The sequence below is a fragment of the Varanus komodoensis genome, unplaced genomic scaffold (assembly GCF_004798865.1).
Source record: "Varanus komodoensis strain SLA01 unplaced genomic scaffold, ASM479886v1 scaffold5, whole genome shotgun sequence".
Lineage (NCBI taxonomy): Eukaryota > Metazoa > Chordata > Lepidosauria > Squamata > Varanidae > Varanus > Varanus komodoensis.
In genome coordinates this window covers 1,886,215-1,906,373 of record NW_025336087.1, presented here as the reverse complement: position 1 = coordinate 1,906,373, position 20,159 = coordinate 1,886,215, and the positions used below count along the sequence as shown (strand labels likewise).

The 20,159-nt window shown below is 45.3% G+C and overlaps 1 protein-coding gene across 1 annotated transcript in view; it reads left to right on the top strand.

Moving 5' to 3' along the window:
* The first annotated feature begins 11,479 nt into the window (after positions 1-11,479).
* The window catches only part of HCN1 (hyperpolarization activated cyclic nucleotide gated potassium channel 1), a 204,912-nt gene continuing 196,232 nt past the window's right edge, over positions 11,480-20,159 (top strand). The window contains exon 1 of the mRNA XM_044446426.1: positions 11,480-11,874. Coding sequence (XP_044302361.1) covers positions 11,480-11,874 — 395 coding nt within the window. The remainder of the gene's footprint in view (positions 11,875-20,159) is intronic.

Below are 20,159 nucleotides of genomic sequence, written 5' to 3'. Positions count from 1 at the left end.
TCCCTCCCGATTGTCTTCTCCAGTGGATTTTGCCTTCTCAGGATGAGAAGCAGCCTCAGTTTTGTAATTTTTTTCCTTCTAGAGAAAGATCTGGCTTGACTTGATCTAGGTGCCACTTATTTGTCTTTCTGATGGTTCAGGGTACATTTCACCTTGCTTATCTTGAATTCTCTGCCAGTTACTTTCAGATGTATGCAAAGTTTGGGCCTTCACTCTATAGTTCTCACAAATTTGCACAAATTTATGCAAATTGCAGAGTACAGCCCTGAATTTTGAACACATTTCCCTGCTTCCTTTTTTAATGCAAAACATGGCCTATTTTAAAACAGGCATCCATGGTCTGTCTCACCTTTCATCAATTCAGGTCAGCGCCAGTACAGGAAGATAATTGGTGGGGCTGAGGCAGAAAAAAGCTTGTTGGATTTTCATACCTTCCAATTGATTCTCAAACATGCCTATCTGGCAGAGATACAGCCATGTGTTTAAGCACTAGCCAGGTCTTGATGGGGACCAGGAATTGCAGGCAGGTACTTGCATGGATTCTAGATGGTCAAGTGTGCAAGCTAGTAGAGAAGGTTGTAATGCTACATCCTCCGTGTGCAGCAGGAACACAGAAATGCCGCTTATCTCCCCTCCCCTGCCAGCCAGAAAAGGTTAGTAAACACTTCTGCAAGTTTACAGCTTTGTGGGCATAATTACAAACATGTGGTAATATATAAGTGATCACTTTTATTGCTATTTGTGTTATTGGGCTGAAGACTTCTAAGAGCTACTTGAAATCAACAGGAATTGTTTTGTGGGCAACATGGTTAAGTCAAGCTTGCAAATCAGTATTGAACAAGCCTCATGAACCAACTGTAGCCTAAGGTGGCCACATGTTCTTTCTAACAGAGAACAGTCCCCCGTTTGAAATCTTGCCCTGTTCTATTCAATTCCACTTCAGAGACGATGGAGTAGGTGAACTGTCACCTATCTACATTTAGCACCTGGACTGCAGGCTGAGCCAGGAGGTACACTGGTCACAGACATCTATAGTATGGCGAGATATACTCCATTTCTATTAAAATTAGACTAATTCTTTCAGTTTGAAATATTTAAACTTCAGCCACAAGTGGTGAACATTTCAGCACCTCCCAGAAATGAAATGGCCCTGAAAATCTGCTCTTATTTCAGTTACTTTAAAAGTTAGCCTTCTTTAAAAGCTGGTACTCTGAAAATACCAATAATGGGTCAAACCAAGCCCAGCGTTGAACAAAGGGGGATCTAGTTCTCACACCAAAATTAAAAAGTTATTTTTATGTAGCCAATAGCAATAATAGTTATTTTCATGGAACTTAATAAGAAATCCCCTTGCTGTAAGGGGATCATGCACCAAATGCATTCCTCAATGTCTGGAATTTTACACATTTTGGAGATATTGTTCTGTTTAATATAACAAATCACAAGAAGCCTTTTCCTTGTGTCAAAAAGCAAATCAGTGCCCTTTAAGGATCAGAGAGGCAGGACATACCTTAAAGTGTCAACGCGGCAGCTCCTCCTGCTACCCAGCCTGGTTTCCTTGGCAGCTTCTGGTATCTTCTGAAAGCAGAAGCTGATTTCTCCTAACTAGGCAAATGCAGCAGCTGCTGATATAAATGATGAACTGCTTTCACAGGATATCCACAGCTGGTTTTAATTTCCTGGCTTGATTATTTTTTGGGAGGGGCATTTAACCATATTCCCAGGTTCAGATGGAATACAAAGCTATCCGTTCCTGGTTTGTTTACCAAGGGGTGTGAAGGGAGGAAAGAAAGGAACAATCTGGCTGCATGTTCACATTATGGTTCAGTAAGCCAAGATTCCTGGCTTAGCATGATGGCTGAGCAGTATGAATTTCTACTTTCCATTTCATTGACTGATCCCAGTTTTTAGAGAACTTGGCAATTAGACTTAGATATTAGAAACTACTCTATCAGTAGTTTCTAATATCTAAGTCTCTATCAGTTTCCCTGATACACTTGCTACTTAGCCCACATCTAGCATTTGATTGGAATTTAAAACTTTGAAAATGGTGCAGAAATGCCAGTTACTGCAGAATATGGTGGCAAGTGCACTAATTGGAAGTGGCTGTTTTGAGCACAGTACACCAGCGGTCCACCTTCTCTACTTCATTCATGGGATTAATTTAACATGATGCATTTAATTGCTAAAGTCCTTCCTGGCTTGGGGCCACAGAATTTGAAGAACTGCCTCTTTCCATATGGTCCTGCTTGTCTCCTGGGACAGTCATCTGAATCTCTGCTTCTAAGATTCAATGGATGGCTACTCATGAGCAGGGCTTTTCTGTGGTGGCTCCCAAACTGCAGAAGACCCTTTCTGGAGAGAGCCATCTGGCACCAACTTTGTTAATTTTTCAGTTATGGGTGAAGCCCTTTTTATGCTCTCAGACCATTTAATATTCAGTTTGATACTGTTTTACTTTCAATTAAGTGTGTTAAAGTAGTGCTTTACAATTTTCCTTCTCCACGTTTACAAATTTTTACATTATCTCTTGCTTTGACCCTCTGCTTTTAAAATATTATTGTTGCTGTTTCCAGTTCCTGTTGTTTCTAAGTGATAAAGTTGGTTTGATTCTGTTTGGTTTTTATTGTATATATCTCACTGGGAGGTTTGGCTAGGGGCCAACCCATTCATTGAATGAAGGAATGAACAAAACTTTCTTTGGCTTGAGGAATAGACACCAATATTTCTCTTTGCACAAAAAGAAACAAATAGAAACAGAGAAACAGAAACAGAGCGAGTCAGAAGGGGCCTCCCGGGCCATCTCGTCTGACCTCCAGCACCAGCCGGCTCCACTCACGACATGCCCACCATGTGGATGTCCAGCCTATCCTTGAACACCCGCACTGATGGGGCCTCAATGACCTCTCGTGGAAGCCCATTCAACACCCTTGGGGTCCTAACTGTCAGGAAGTGCTTCCCGGCATCCAAATGGAACCTTGGCTCCCTGAGCTTTGCTCCATTGGAGCGCGTCCTGCCTTCCTCTGCAGGGGAGAACAGGTCTCTACCCATCTCCATGTGACATCCCCTCACATACCTGTATGTTGCCAACATATCCCCTCTGAGTCTCCTCTTCTCCAGGCTGAAGAGACCCAGTTCCCTCAGTCTCACCTCATACGGCATCCTCTGCAAACCAGCCACCAACCTTGTGGCCCTACGCTGCACTGACTCCAACCTGGCTATATCCTTTCTGTAATGAGGGGCCCAAAACTGAACACAATACTCCAATTGCAAGCGCACCAGAGTCATGTAGAGTGGTAGTAATACTTCTCTTGATCTATAAGCCACACTTCTGGCTATGTAACCAAGGGTGGCGTTCACCCTCTTGACTACCGCATCACACTGCTGACTCATGTTTAGCCTGCAGTCAACCAGCACCCCGAGGTCCCTTTCACAAGTGCTGCTCTCCAGCCACTTGTTCCCTAACCTGTACTTATGACACCTATTCCTATGCCCCAAGTGCAAGACCTTGTACTTAGCCACATTGAACGCCATCCTGTTGTCTCCTGCGCACTTCCATAGTCTGTCCAGATTCTTTTGGTTTGGATCTGGAGTACCTGCTCCTCAGTTGTGGCCACTGCTCCAGTTTTAGTGTCGTCTGCGAATTTGATCAGCAGACTGTTCACCCCTTCTTCCATGTCATTAATGAAAATATTAAACAGAATCAGCCCCAGGACAGAGCCCTGGGGGACCCCACTTGTTACTGGCCACCATCCCGATGATTCCCCGCTAATGGTTACCTTCTGCTTTCGGTCAGTCAACCATGCCCTAATCCACTGGACAGTGCTTTGGTGTATCCCAAAACTCCTCAGTTTTTCCAGCAGGATATCATGGGACACTTTGTCAAAGGCCTTGCTGAAATCCAGGTAAACCACATCCACTGCATCCCCTCCATCTAGCCATAGCAAAACCTTGTCATAGAATTCCACAAGGTCTGGCAGGACCTGTTTTTGTAGAGGCCATGTTGTGTGGCTGCCAGCCTCCCTTCCCTATCTAGCATCACTAGATCTCTCTCTATTATGAGCCTTTCCATTGTTTTTCCTACAATGGACGTAAGGCTAACTGGTCTATAATTCCCCATGTCCTTTCTACTACCCTTTTTGAAAATTTGAAAATAGATACCTTGCTAGTCAGTTACTACAGAATTTGCTGTCCCTGCTCTCCTTCCACATGCCTTTTGCATGCTTAGAAGATGGCATGATTTATCAGCAGCTCATGTTGTGGTCTTAAGCAAAGAATATGTTGGTGCAACTTATTCATTTCCCTTGAATCAGATCCTGGCTTTTGCACTTGATAAGACATGAAATGAGTGAAGCTTAGTGTGAAGACAGGAAACAGACTACTGCCAGCAAAAGTACATTTCTTTTACCTCCATGTTTATTCTGCTTCATACTGAAAAACAGAAGAACTGGGACACCTTTGCCTAGAAATAGGCAGTACATAAATTGCTTCCTATCTCGTATGCCTGCATAGAAAATATCCTTCAAAACTTCCCAGCTAGCAGTGGAGAATAACAAGAAAATCTGGAAAGGGAGTGGGGGAAGGAGAAATTAAGAGTATTCAGTATCAGTTGGATGGCAAAAATCAGATATAATTGGTAATCTTTCGTTTCAAATATTTTTCTGAATGGAAACTCAATGGCAACTCATTGTCCATGAGTTATAGTCCGACACATCTGGAAGACATCTTACTGGAAAAGCCTGATCAGACAGTGGCTTTGCCCTGAAAGGTGGCTGCAGCTGGTACAGAAGAGAGACACCCTTGTGCAGCAGTTGCAAGGGGCTTGCCAGGAGAGCTGCGCTGCTTTTCTGGCAGGCCCCTCATAATCACCCTTCTTCAGCACCATATGGGGAGGTTACTCTGGATAACAGTCAGATCATCAGGCCATTCGCAAAGGCAGACGTAGAAAGCAGTAGAAAGGTCTCCAGGCCTACTTTCAACCATGAGAGTGCACTGGCTACAGTCTCGCAGGAGAGGGCACCTTGTGGCTCTCCCCTGTGTTTTGGCCCATCACTCTTCAACATTGGCTATTTTGGCTCCTGGCTAGAACTGATGGCAGTTCCAGGCCAACACACCTGGAGGGCCACAGTTGCGACCCATTTTGGCCATTCCTCCTGTACGTCAGCTGCTGCAGAAGGACACCTGGTTGGAACAGATGAGGGCAGATTCTCCACACAGAGCAGCTCTGTGGACACAGCTTTGTGGCATCGTGATAGGACACGCCTGTTTTAACAGGTGTGGCATCCTTGGGACCACTTGCATGACTGTGATGGCACATTTTGCATCTTGAATGTGCCAGATGCTGCTTCCTCCACATAGTTAGGTCCAGGCTGCTGTGCATGGCAGATTTTATAGCTTCTGAAACAGCCCACAGAACAACTGTGCTGCTATTTCCAATAACTTCCTAATGTCATTTTTCAACTGTCTTTGCCACATCAGTAACTTCTACACTCCAGCACGTAAAGCCTGCAGCTTCTCACCATGTCACAAGGCATAAACAATTACGGCCTTGGTAAAAATACAAACCTTGGTGATTTTGCCAGGGACTGAACCAGGGAGTTTAGAGATGCCTGTAAGTACATCCTTATTATTAACTTTGGTGCACTATAATCTTGACTTGCACACTAACGTTTCTGCAGGAATTTTTATAAAAATAGGAAGGAATGGTTCCAGTGGAATGCCTACAGAAATTACTCAGCTAGAACAGCTAAAAAGATTGTATAAGAGGTAACAACAGGACATAGCAATTTTAAGAATAGGTCTGGGGGAGGGGGCAAAGCAGTGGATCTCACACTGGATCCCAAATACTATTGGCTTATATTGACCACCACAGAGGGGTAGGAGACCCTGTATCAGGCTTTTCAGCCTGGTCAAATTTTTAAAAAATTCTTTTATTTACTGGATTGGTTTGATCAGATCTGTGTCCTGCCTTTCTAACAAAGGAAAAGGGCTTTCATGACAGTTTACAAACATTCATAAAACAAGATTAAAACAAGAACAAAATATTATAGATACTTTGCTATTATCCAAGGAACAAACTCCAAAATAAAAAGCTTACTGAATAAAGAGGTACAAAAGGATAATCAATGATATGAGATTGAAAATTCAGCAGTTATGCTTAAAAAGATGCAAGGGTGAATCAACCAAGATAGAATAGGGATGCCCTTTGATGGGCTCTTCCTTCAATGCATTTAAGTCTCTGGACTCAGGGGCCTACAAGGATCCGGAACAGAGCAGGAGGACCAGCAGGGGCAATCTTTGCCTCCCTGTCCTGCCCACTTGCATTTTTGCTAGATGGGCTTCTCTGCCTGAGTACCTGGATCATTGCACAGGAGGAGGGAAGGAGCCTGGTGATGCTTCAGGCTAGCCCATATTCTGACCTCTGCAGTCTCCCCCCTCCTCAACACGCACACACCAAACCACTCCTTTTACCCCCCTCTTTTGGAGAGGCAGCCAATGCAGTTTTTTCCACATCAAGTAAGAGAGAGAGGCAAGGGAGTAGTCAGAGCTCTGAGGTTAGGCAGCTCTCCCTGATCTCAGAGCTGGGAACCCAAGAGATCCCACAGTCCTTCAGATGCTGCCCAGGGGCCACAAGATTGTTGATCTGTATGTATTACATAAATATACAGAGCTTTCAGCATTACTTCTGTATGTCTCTTTCTGCTGCTAAAATGATACATGGTATTTTCCAGTTTGGGGTAAGCAACCTGCTGCATGCCAGATGCTCTGGATCACAAATCCCACAATCCTTAACCAGTGTAGCCAAAGGTTAGGGATTATGGTAGTTATGTCACCGAAAGCACCCAGAGGGCACTGAGGATTATGTTCAGCACATCAGAAATGTCAACATAAATCGGTTGCATCAGTACAAAGAGTTGGCCTTATCTTTCCAAAGCAACAGAATGGGATTCAATAAGCACAGTGCCAAGTTCTCCACCTAGGAAAAAGAAACCAAATGCATCAATACAAGATGGGGAATACATGGCTCAACAGAACTGAAAAAGGATCTCAGATTGTGGACAATGGGCTAAACATGAGCCCATAACGAGATGCAGCCGCCAAAAGGGCAAATGCTATTTTGGGATGCATTAACAGAAGTATTACTTCCAAATCATGAGTAGTAGTAGTTTCTCTATACTCCTCACTAGTGAGACCTCATCTGCAATACTGTGTCCAGTTCTGAGCACCAAGATTTAGGAAAAACGCAGGAAAATTAGAAAGGGTCCAGAGGAGGGCAACAGAAATGATACAGGGTTTGGAAACACTGTCCTGTGAGGAGAGACTGAGAACTGGGCATGGGCCGGTGGTTGAGAGTTATGAATGAGCTCTAGGTTACTGTCCCTAGGTTAAAGATAAGATTGATCTGGAGCTTGTTTCAGATTCATGACTTGTGGTATGTTGGCCCTTTGTCTTCGTATTTAAGTACTTTTCAATGTACCTTACAGACTGAACTGCCCTCGCAAGATGGCTTTCAGTCAGGGCCATCTTAACGCATGGGCCTGATGGGCACTTGCCCATGGGGCCCATACTAATCTGTGTATGTTAACCCTTGGAAAATTGGAAAACTTCCAAAATTAACAGTAGTTGTAGTTGTCGTAGGGGGCCCAGTACACTGCTTCACCCATAATGCTGTTAAGACTGCCCTGCTTTCAGTACTACAAAAACTGGACATACAATTTTGATTAAACAGGTAAGTTCATTAGGAGGAGTGGCAACAAATGAACATGGAGTGCAGACCGAAACAAGGGAGTCTTTCTGGTTTTTTGCTTGGTTGGTTTAAACCCAGCAGTGATGAAACCATGCCTGTCTTCCTTGGGATGGAGTTCCAAAGGTTTGCACCAGCCTAGAGGTGCCTGCTGGTCTTAAGAACACGCTGTCCAGCAGCGATCTGAGACTTGGCAGCCTGGTGCAGGTGCAGGTGTAAACTGATTTCCATGCCCCAGATTTATTCCACAGATCCCAGACCCTCTATTAGTTCCAATGGACATTTCCTTCCCCTTCCCTCCTTTCCCTTCCCATGGTCTTCCACCCCCACCCCCACCCCCACCCCACATCTTCCTCATCAGGCCAAGTAAGTATGGGAAGGATAACATTTCCCATTGGGTCAAGGTGCCAATTAATTGAAGAACTGGTTCTATTTGAGACTATTTGAATTAGAAATTAATTGGCTGGCTTTGCCTTCTGGGAATTTAAATAAACCATAATAATGAATTCCAAATTTGTGAATTACCCTATGCAGATGTTGCGCAGCTTTGTGTCCTACGTGCCAGGACTGTGACTCCTTAAATGATCTAGCCATACTCCTGGTTCTGGCTGCTGCATTCTGTACCACTTGAAATTCCCGAATTGCCTTCAGGGGCTCCACCACATAGATCCGCAGGGGGATTTCCTGTCTGCTTCGTAAATCCTGTGGCATGATGCTAGAATACATAAGGTTTCTTTATGCCAAATCATTCTGCTGGCCCTTTAACCCAGACTGACTGACGGATCATCGTGCTGATCTCACTTATTTTCGCCTTCTGCTGAATTAAGAGCACACTTGCTCTGCTTCTGTTTTCGCACTGGCATAATGAACAACCATTTCTCTCTAGCCATCCTTGCATGTACTGCAAAGGAAGTGATTAGTAGCATTCAGTGGTGCAAGTTCAGACTGGCATCCAAATGGGAATCTTGACAGCAAGCTTGATGTGAATCTGGCATGCTGCCAGATAATATGAAAATCAGACACAGTGGAGCAAAGACTTCTTAAGAGGTGCCCTTAGTCAGACTGACTGCATTGTTCTCCTACACACAGAGGGAAAGGGATAGGGAACAGAAGGTCAACCATGCCAAAACCCTATGGCGAAACAGGAAGTATATATCCAGACATCTAAAATGCTGACTTTACTGGTGGTTTGTCAAAAGTAAGAGCCAGGAGAAGATGTCACCATCATCAGCAGCAGCAGCAGCAGCGAGTTACAACTCCAGAAGCATATACATGTGGGCAGGCCTGGATGCAGATTGCCCTTTAAAAAATTCCCAAGTCTGCTCTGGGTTAAGGATTGAAGTTGGTAAAAGCAGACAGCAAGCCAGCAAGCAAGCCATGCCACTTACCCTAGAAGGATAGGTGTCCATAGCCCAGGAGGTACTGGACCCTGGCAGGCTTCCTCTGCCTTATGTTTTTGTTTTCCTGATCAGGCCTGCAGAAGCAGGAGAGGCTTGCTGAGCATCTGGCAATAAACGCTGCAAATGCAGGGCATTCTGTGAACAGAACAAATGCAACTTGAAATGCATCTGAGATGGCTGGGACTGAGAGTAGAAGCAGGACTCACAGAACAACAGGACTGGATGGAGGATCTGTCTTCTGGGAGAAGAAGGAGCCCTCTTGCAGAAGGTACTCCCACCTGATTTGATTTAAAGTGGGTGTTCTTGCTGCCCTCTCACAGCACAGCTCAGCATTCAGCAGGGTCTTCCGAGCCTCCAGGCTTGCTTTCATGAAGCAGACAACCTGGCACATTGCCAAGGCCTCCTTTCACCTTCCTTAGAGGAAACATGAGACTGTCCTCCACACAATGTTTTTCTAGGGGTTTTCCTCTCTGTCTGTCCTTTGCACAAAACAAGGTGGTGCTGTAATATAACGCAAAATTGGAAAAACTTGCTAGGCTTCTGCGGCATGTAAGGCTGCCATCTAGGAAAATGCCAAACTTTCCATGCACTGAAACAAGCCATGAACATGGCTGGAAAACTCAGGAGAGGTCCTGGGAGGGTGTAAAGCATCCACAGACTTCTGGAAGAGATCACAGGTGCATAATATCTAGAGAAGCCCTCTGTGCAGCATTTCCAGGGGCTATGTTAGGTCCATTTCCACCATCACAGCTGAGGCAACTTCAATCTAGATTCCATCTGAAGAGTTGGAGTCTTGGAGGTCCTCTAGTCCTACCTCCTGCACAATACAAGAATCTACAGCTCCAGCTTTCCAGACAGATGGGAGACTAAACATCTCCAACGAAGGAGAGTGCCTATGCTCCCTGGGCAGATTGTTGCACTGTTGAGCAGCTCTTAGCCTAAGGATACTCCTCCTACTGGTTACTTGGAATCTTCTCCCTGGAATCTACTCCTGTCCTCTGGAGTGACTGAGAGGAAGTGTGTTCACCCTTCCACACAGTGGCCTTGGAATATCTGCAAGGGTTCCATGATGCCAGAAGCCACCCTGAGATGCAGCAGGAACTTGTGCGTGTGGCACAGTCACCTTCTTATGCAGCTGGGTCATTTTAGACCTTGTCCACAATCATCTGATGTAGTCTGACTTTAGACAGGCATGCAATTGTTTCAGTGGTGAACTGTTTTTCCATGTGCCCCATCACAGCATGTATGGAAACTGCTCTTTCATTCCTCAGGCATTAGAACAAAACACCAGTTTTCCAGTCCTGGATTTTTTAAAAAAACTGAGCATGTGCAATTTTGCATACTAAACTTACCTGAATCATAGCCGACCATAAGTACAGGAATAAAATGGATTCTGCATCACCTGGTGCTCACCAGGTGGTCTAGGGCAGAGGGGCCACAGTTTGAGGGCCCCAGGGGACAACCCTGGTGCACCACTGCTTGTGGGAAGGAGCATCATGGAAAAGAACAGAACCAACAATAAACCATACGTGACCTCTTTTACACAGGATGGTTCTCTATTGGAAGGCATAAGCTGGTCCTTGAAGTTTCCAGCATCATCAGCCTGGGTGAAGCAGCCAGCTCACCTGGCCACAGTCTTTCACACTAGGGTGAGAGGTTCTACAGTTCTCTTCCAGTTACAATACCAAGTGTGCGCCTAGGCTGTGTGGACTGGAACTGCCTTTTCTCCCCATTAATCTTCTGGTGGACACGGTTCCCGCTTTGGGGTGGGCTCAGAACCGACGATGAATAAGTCGAGCCTAACAGGGGCAAGCGGGCACTCTTTTGAGCCCCCGCACCTGCCCGTCTCTCGCCTTCTCCCTCTCTCCTTTTTCCTCGCGTCTTTTTCCGGGCAGTAACGCGCTGGCACCGGCCCAGCAGCTGCTCCCTTCCTGCGTCCACCTCCTCCCAAGCATCCCTCAAGGGCTCCGCCGGGTCGCTCAATGTCACGCAAGGGAAGCGACGGCGGAGCGCGGGCGGCGCGCCTTCGCACCGGCAGAGGGCGCGCCACGGGAGAGGCCGCTTCGCCTGCCGTTCGCTCCCCACCCATCTCGCGTCGGTCCCGGCGCCAGAGCAGTTGTGCGCTGAGCTCGCAATGCCAGCAGCGGCAGAGGCGGACGAGGAGCTGCCGCTGAAGGGCGGGCGGCAGCAGCAGCAGTAGCCGCCGCCGCCGCGGCTGCAAGAGGGCGCCGGCTCGCCTGTCCGCCTCGCTCGCGCCTCCTCGCCCTGCTCCTCTGCGCGGGCCGAGAGGAGCCGGGCAGGCTGGAGCGCTCTCCTCGCGGTTGGCGGCAGCGGCATGGAGGGCGGCAAGCCCAGCTCCTCGCCCGGCAGCCGGGACGACGGCAGCCCCAGCGCCAACGCCTGCTTCCAGGCGAAGCCGTCCGCGGCGGCGGCGGACAAGGCACCGGGCAGCCCGGGCGCCGGCGGGAGCCTCAAGGACCATGGCAACTCGGTGTGCTTCAAAGTGGACGGCGGCGGCGGCGGCGGCGAGGAGCCCATGGTGGGCTTCGACGACGCCGACGGCTCCCGGAGGCAGTACGGCTTCATGCAGCGGCAGTTCACCTCCATGCTGCAGCCCGGGGTCAACAAATTCTCCCTCCGCATGTTCGGCAGCCAGAAGGCGGTGGAGAAGGAGCAGGAAAGGGTTAAAACTGCAGGCTTCTGGATCATCCACCCGTACAGTGATTTCAGGTGAGGGGCGCCTCGATGGACGGACGGCGCGTGGATTGGGGGATGCTCAGGTTTAGGGAGCGGCAGGGCTGGAAGGCTGATGTGCCTGAGAAAAGGCGCCAGGTTTGCCTAAGAACGGCATAGTTTTTTCCCTCTTCCGAGTGCCCAGAGGGTGCAAGGCGCTGTACTAAGCTGAGACCACTGGGAAAATGAAATGTTGCTTTCTCCTCCTCCTCTGCCGGTCTCCAACCCACTCTGTATAATTTTCTATATAAGAAGCATGCGGCGCTTGCCCTGAGCGCTGAAGTGTGTCTGTACTTTGGCAAGAAATGCACTTCCTGCTTAAAAAAAAGAAAAAACCCAGGTCCCTCTTTCTCCCTCTCCTTCCCACAAAAGTGCCCGTCAGACCTTTGGTAAGGAGCAGGCAAGGTACTGGAGGTAGGACAAAGTGCCGGGCTCCAGTACCGGCTTCCTCCTGCCTTTTCCTCCGTACAGACTAAGCCCAGCTCCGGAAGCAATGCTGTGCGTATTTTCTCAGAAGCGACTCCCCTTGAATTCAGCGGGGCTCCGTTCTAGGAAGCGTGTGTAGCTTTACACGCTCCCCGCCTTCTTGGACTTCTGAGTCCGAATGGCCCTCCTTTGTGGCAAGAGGGCGACTACATAGGGCGGGCACCACTGGTGGACCTGCATCGTTTTCTGGATCATTTTGCATGGTTTCTGAGCCGCACAGAATAGATGAGAAACTGTTCAAGTCTGTAACGCAAGCCTTACCCGAGCATTTCCACAGAGCCCCCGAAGGGAGTAGATTTTACTCCCAGTCAGCTCCAAAGATCATGCCCAGACAAAATGACCACCTCGGCTTAAGTTCATGGCAGCCTCCCTTAGAGAGAAGATGTCCAGGCACGACTTCCTGACAGTCTTGTCTGGTGAGGATGCATTGCTGACCTTCAGAGGGAAGTTCAGATAGAGTTGCCCTTAAAGAGAATTTCCCACCGCCTTCCAGAAATGCGAGATAAGAAGGAAGTTCTGTTCTCCAAGGATGCTAGAAGTTTTCTAGGCACCAGGTATTTTCACAGTACACTGAACACGGGGTGGGGAAAACTCCCTTGGCAGGTGACACAGGAAGTGTGAAATGGGACTTGATGCTGTTTTCCCAGCTCCCGCTCTGGGGGTGTTTCTTGTTTATAATCATGGTGCAGCATTTACTCTGTGAAGGGAGAAGTAAGCGCAGCTGCCGTCTGTCTCAGGAGAACTATGTGGAAACGGATAAAATCAGTTTCAGACATACTATACTATTTTCACTCTGGTGCCAAAATTGCCACCATCTAAAAATACAAACACCTCCCACCTGTCTGTTAATTTAAAGTCAGCTCTCTCAGAAGGGCAAACAAATGCACTGCATTTCATTTTGAAGTGATGGAGAAAGAATCCTTTCTCTTGGAAGACGGTAGGGATAGAAGCAACACGGCTGACCTTGACTGTAGCCCTGCACAGTTGTTCGTCTCTGAGCATGGACTGGTATGGGAGGAGGGAGTAATTATAGAAATGTCACCTGGCTCCACCCCTGGGCATCCCAGACACCCATATGTGGATCCGTTATCTGCAAAGTGGTATATATGTGTAAGCGCCTAAAATTTGATCTGGGTGTTTATTTTATTTAATTACCATGTTATATGGCCCCTCCTCGACCTATGCTTTCTGGATGGTGTGCAGAACCAGGAATGTAATATAGAGCAATGATTAAAAGACAGCAAAAACAGTAAAGTACATCCAGCAGCTCCACTCCTCTGCCTGTTTCTTTCTGTTGTTGTAGTTGGTTCACAGCTGGGACCTATATATCTGATTTTGGATAGTGGCCATGGCAAGGGGGTGGAGCAACCCCAGTGGCTCTTGCCCTTCGTGCGTACAGGGTACGCTCACGGCATTTTAGGTTCTTTGATTAAAACGTGTTCCCTTCACACCCAAGCCTACTGCTCTGTGACACAGATAGGCAAGAAAATGAATGCACCAGGACCACAAAAACAATTCCAAAAAGGAACAGGGCACTTTTGCATCAGTTGTGCATGTTTGTTGATATGCGTGTGGAGGTTGCTCTGAAAATTAGAGAGGTTCTGTCTTCATTATATCATGGAAAGTTTAGAAGTGTGTGCATACAAGATTCAGCCTCTTACTTCAGATGTGTATTGCTTGGTAGCTTAATCTTATATGTATGCTAAAGCTTTTTCTTTTTGTCTGACAAGGAATGTGTAGTTTTGCTTTGTCCCTGGATACTTTTGGAACAGCTATGCTATTAGTTTGATTAAAAAAAGCAGGAAACCTGGTTGGGAGTGGTAATGGAAGGATTGCTTGTACTGAGGGCAATTGGGATTTGCGTAATGGTTTTTGGACATTATACATTTACCTGGCACTTGAAAGTCAACTAGAGAGCAATATTTCCTTGAGCTACAAGGGAGTGATTAGGTGAGGAGAAAGAGCATAACTGATAGAATATCTGCACCATCTCTAACCAGGAGCTATCCAGAGTATTGAATAATGAGGCTTGTGGAAATCCCAGCTTTAACCTTGGGATCCATGTCCTTGTGTTTCCAGAGTATATGTGAAATCTGTTCCCAGAGTAGAAAATGTAGTTTTCCCATTCGTATGTATGAAAGAAAGTGGTTAATGCCAAAAAGATAGAAGCACTGTGAAGAATTGGTGACCTTCGAAGACATTTCATTAATGGTTTGATTGGAATGCTCTTCCATATTCATTTAAAAGCTATATATAACTGACACAATTATAATGTAATATGAAAAATCTGTTATCTAAGATACATAGAGCATGTGAACTTACTTAACCCTTTACATTGGGTTGCTAATTACAAGGATAATTGCTAATTACAAGGTTTCCCATGTATTTTTGAAATATAAATATAGAGAATTATAGCATATTTTGTACTAAAAGGATGTCTCCTTGGAAACTTATTATTTAATAGGTTTTGTAATAAGTTTGGTTTGCTTATAGATGCTATGAAGACCTCTTAATAAGACCATGTCACTACATGGTAAAGTGTGAATGTATTTGCGGAGGGTTTAGGGGGAGTGGGTGCTTAATAAAGCGACATATTGGAGTGTTCATTCTTGGTGATAATTCATTGGCTTGTTCTAACCTGCTGCAATAGTGATAGTGCAGACATGTTCACACATCAGTTTGTCCATCTGTTTTTTAAAATAACATAATCTGTAAATTTGAGAGGAAAGCCTGTTGAAGGCTAATGTTTCACAGTAATGCCGGATAAATATGTTTTAAGTGTGACTTTATTGTTTGTTCTGTGTTTTACTGTTAGTCACCCTGAGCATCATTTTAATGGAAAGGTGAGAGAGAAATTTAATGAATGAATTGATGACTTGCCTGCTTAAGAATGTAAAGGGTAGCAGAATGTTTTGGAAATGGAAGGCATCAAGCAGTTGCTGTATTATACTGGTGAGCTTCCTTGCTACTGGACTGAAAAGAAAAGAACGAAGAACTAGATGAATAGAGAGGCAGATAGTTGGGTCTGATTCACAGGGTGTTTTTTACCCCAAATTTGGACAAGTCAGATCATTTTAATTATCAAAATTTAAGTTCATTGCTGTCAGATGAGTGGCACATGGGTGTGTTTTTCAGCAGTCACATGCCCATGCAATAAACATAGGGTCCGTTCACAGAGCCTTTCCCCGTCAGAACTTCCTCATTTATTATGGCAATGTGGGTGCGCGCCTTCATATGTAAATGAATGCAGCACATTTGTAACTTGCCTGCTTTTTAAAATCTGGTACAAAACGCCCTGCAGTGGTAAATCAGTTCTTCTTCAATCATTGGAGATCTGCTTTGGGGAGTAAACAACTATTTGGACTAAGTGAACAGGAAAACATCCACTAGCGGCAAAGTAAACAGAGGTCAATACTTTGTAACTATCCATTTTCAAATAGGGAGATTTACTGACAATGCCAGTGTGATGTATGGTTCGAGAACCTGACTAGGACTCAGAAGCCTGTGGGGCTCCCTGAGGACTTGGGCCACTCATTGGCTCTCAGGTTAGCCTACCACGCATGGTTGTTGTTGTGAGGATAAAACACAGAGGACGAAAACCATGTTTGCTGCTTTGGGTTCTTTGGAGAACAGATGCAATACGAATGTAACAAATACATATCTGCCTCGTGCCTTGAACCTGTATGCTCAGCACCCCAGGAGTTTGGTTGTATAGCTGAGACTAATGCGCCAGTGAAGCTCCTTCCTAGCGTCTGATGTTACATCCTGTGCAGATGACTGTACCATGCTGTATGCAGCATTGCCTTTAGGAACTGTTCAGAAACTCCAGCTAGTCCAGAACGCTGAAGCCAGGCTGTTGACTGGGACAGGTCAGAAGAAGCACAGAACTCCCTTTCTCCAACAGCTTTCCGAGCTACTGGTCTGTTTCATGGCAAAATGCAGAGTGCTGGCTGTGACCTGTGGCTTGGGACCTTCTCCCATGCAAGGCACCCTTGGGGCAACATGAAAGACGGCCTTCTTGGTGCTTGCTCCCATGTGGTGGAAGATACTGCTCTCTGCTGTATGTCCACCAGCTTGCAAACACTGGTTTAGTCAAGGGGGTGCATAAGAGGGTCCATTGGGCTGGGTGCTGGATTTACTCTGTTATTATTGTGCATCCAGTGCATGGAATGCCTATATTTAGATGAATTATCTTTCAATTTTATTAGGAATGTTGACTTGGTCATAAATCTGGGAATAGCTTGTTATTTATTCATGTATTTATTTCCATTTCAGTGCCACCCCATAATCTGAAGGTTCTCTGTCTGGGAGGCTTACAACAGTTACACTTGTATGCTTACCATGTAAACTGAAATGAGTCTTCATAGAAATGAAATGTTTGCTGCAGGGTTGTACTGGTGTATTCATTCAACATTGGCAGAATAGCTCACTGTGATTTTCTACCCCCTAAGTTTGAGATGTGATGTCTTCAAAGAGGAGAGCGTAACAACAGGAAGTTTGTGGACATTAATTGGGAGTGTCAAAAGGATGATGTGTAACATTTCTTTCCATAATTCCAGGTAACTCGCACATCTTCTCTGAACTGCACATGCAGTCTATGGAGGGGATGCATGAATTATCATGTCATTACAGTGGGAACAGTGGAACAGTGGGAAGGTATGAATCCCAGATTCATGACTTCCTGTTTCCTTCTCTGTTCACAGCCTTCCTTCATTGTGTTGCTTTATGTTTGCATTTATGTGTATGTATGTGTATTTATTTATTTCTCTACTGACCGGTTGCCAGAGCTCTTTGAAACAGCTGTTTGCAATTTGAAACGTTAATGTTGCAATTTCCCCAAACTGATTAATATTTAATTTTTAAAAATCACAACTCTGTCTTAGTATTAATACGATTAATTCTACAGGGCGTTTCTCTTGGAAGTCCAATTAGTAAGTTTTAAGGGAGTCTTTTAAATATTGCAAAATCAATTTATTTCATTTTATTTGATTTCATTTTATTTAATTTGTGGTTGCATTTCTGCCTGCAGAAATCCAGGCATAGCTGTTTGTCACAAAAATAGGCATGGGCCATAATCATACTGGAAGGACTGAATCCCACTAAAAGAAAAGAAGAGCTGTGCTTAATCTGATCAAAGGCATATCTGGTTCCCACATGGGCCAACTGGATGCCAGTGGAAAGCCTACAGGAGGGCATGAGAGCAGTAGCAGCCGCTGCTCATACTGCCCGGTATGTTTTCTCTGATACTGGAGGTGGTTTATAGTCATCCATTGCTCTGTCCTTCATGGTTTTTTCTAATTCTCTCGTAAAGCTGTCAGCGTTGGTAGACATCACTTCAACTTGCTGTGGCTTCCAGTTTGTTTCTAGGCCCAGTTCAAGGTGAAGCTGTTTGGGGCTTTATATCAAGGAAACTGTTTCCTTCCATATGAACTTTTCCACAAAGTTTACTTCCTGTATCTGAAGCTTTTGGTCCCATACCAAAAGAGCCTAAGCTGGTGCAAATGACTTTAAGGGCCTTTTCTGTGGCAACAGTCTGGTTCGGGACCCTAGAGTTAAAAGCTGTGGTTCCTCCTTTGCGCATTCAAAAGTCACAGTCCTTTTTTCTTGCAAAGTGTTTTTTATTGACCAAAAAGTACAAGATACCTGGAATGAGTCTCTGAGCATGCACAGAGCAGTTTGTTGACCTCAGTCTAGGAATCACCTCTACAAACTCTCCTTAGGAGCATGCCTGGGCGCATCCCTTCTGGAGGGGCCTTCTGAAAGCGAGTATGCCTCGTCTCCATGCCGATCCTCTAATTGGGCTCCTCTTCCATGCTGGTGCTGTGTCATGGGGTAAAGAGCCATGACCGCCTCACCTGTGCCTGAGAAACTCGCCTGTTCCCAGTCCCCTCCTGCCAAATGCGCATCTTGCTTATTCCCAGAGGCTGCCTGCCCACCTGGAGTCTGGCCTGGAGATTAGTATCTCTGCTTCTCTCATCTCAGTGTCTCTGCTTGGCCCCATTCCCAGGCTCCCCCCAGCTCTGCTTTACATTCTGATTTTGATTCCTCTGAAGTCCAGCCAGCAGTCCTTGAGAACAAGCTCCCCAAGCAGCCAGGGAGGTTATATTAGTCCCTTGATAGCTTCATTTCCAGGGTTCAGTAAAGATACTTTTGCTTTACTCACATTTGGTGGTTGTTAGGAAGATTCACTGGTAGCTGGATCTGCTCCCAGGGTTTTCTCTTGCTCTGTTTTTGAGTTTGTTGGTGCATAAATTGTTTAATTATTGTTTGGTATGCTGCCTTGTAGACCTTATGGTCAAAAGGTGGCCTATAAATATTTTAATAATAACAACAATGAGAATGATCTATACACAGGAAAACACCAAGAAGGAGCTACATAAGGAACATTTCACAAATTTGGATAACTAGACATTTTGGAGAAAATTGTGATAATGAACATGTGCTGATATTTCAGTTTTTGTCTTATTTTACATTAATTAGTAACTGGCAGGCTTTCAGTCGTTAGTACATTCTCTCTTCACATGTTTTTTTTAAGAGCCATTGAGGGTTTAACATGCTTCTGCTTCCAAAATAATTGAGGGGGAAGAAAAGTGAACTCAAAGTAGCTATGAGTGAATCAGCAAAACCCAAACTCCCTGAAGTCTTCCTACTTCCATCTTGAAGATTGTTCTGACCGAAGTTCATATCAGCTAGCAAGCTCTGTTTTTTTCCTTTTCTCATGAAAAATAATGGATATTGTTGTGCTTGTTTTCCAAAATATATGCATCACACACACACATGCATGCACACTTTTCCCAAAATATGTGCATTTCAAAAATATTTGAAATATATGCCTTTTTCTCCAGTGACTAAAAAGGATGTTCTGATTTTTATAGTCTGTTGCTATTAATTATTGTAAACGTTACAGAGAGCTTTGGCTATGGGGCAGTACAGACATTAAATGAATAATAATAATTGTGCACATTTTCCAAAATGGTGCATATTTTCATGTGCATTTTGCCTACTACTCCACAGATAGCCACACAGGAATGTTTCCCTCCCTGGTTGCTGCTGCGGTGGCGGACCCAGAACATTGCGCCCCAGTGAGGGCAGGGCAGGTGCCGAACTTGGACCACCTGTGTCAGAGGGGGTGTGCGTGTGGTTTTGCATGTGAGAGATGAAGCAAATAGCATAAGAGGCAGCATCTGGAAGGCAGAGTGAATAAAAGCACGCATTGGCCTACAGCAACCCCTTCTGCCCTTATTGTGGTTTCCGCTTATTTAAATATTAGTAGTCAATAGAGAACAATGCCTAAGCCAAAGAAGGGAAATACCTAGTACAAGTGGGCATAGATTTCAGGATGCACTTCTGGAAAGTATTCGGAATGTCTCTTTGGCTGCAGCAGTATTTCCCACTTCAACCCATGTTCCCTAGTCTGAAACATCATGAAAACAGCCATTTCCATTTGTAAGTGACTTGAGTAGTATTATGAAAAGATTGTTGGGCCATGAAGTGCTCATTGTTGGATTGCTGTTTGTGTTGTGATTTTTTAAAAAAATATCCTGGTGGGCTTTTCCTGGTCAGCAGTGTTTTTCTTGCTTTGAATTTGTAGCAGCTTTAGTTCATGTATGTTACTAAGGTGCTACTGAGATCCATTTTTGATTTGTGTTCTGTTGGAACAAAATTCTGCATGTGTTATATAAACTTCTCCATCAAAGATCTGTTTTTTTTTTCTTGTTTGCCTTTTGAGAGCAAACATCAGCATCTTATGCACCATCATAAAGGCTGTGTCCTTACTGTGTCGAGTTCTGGGCACC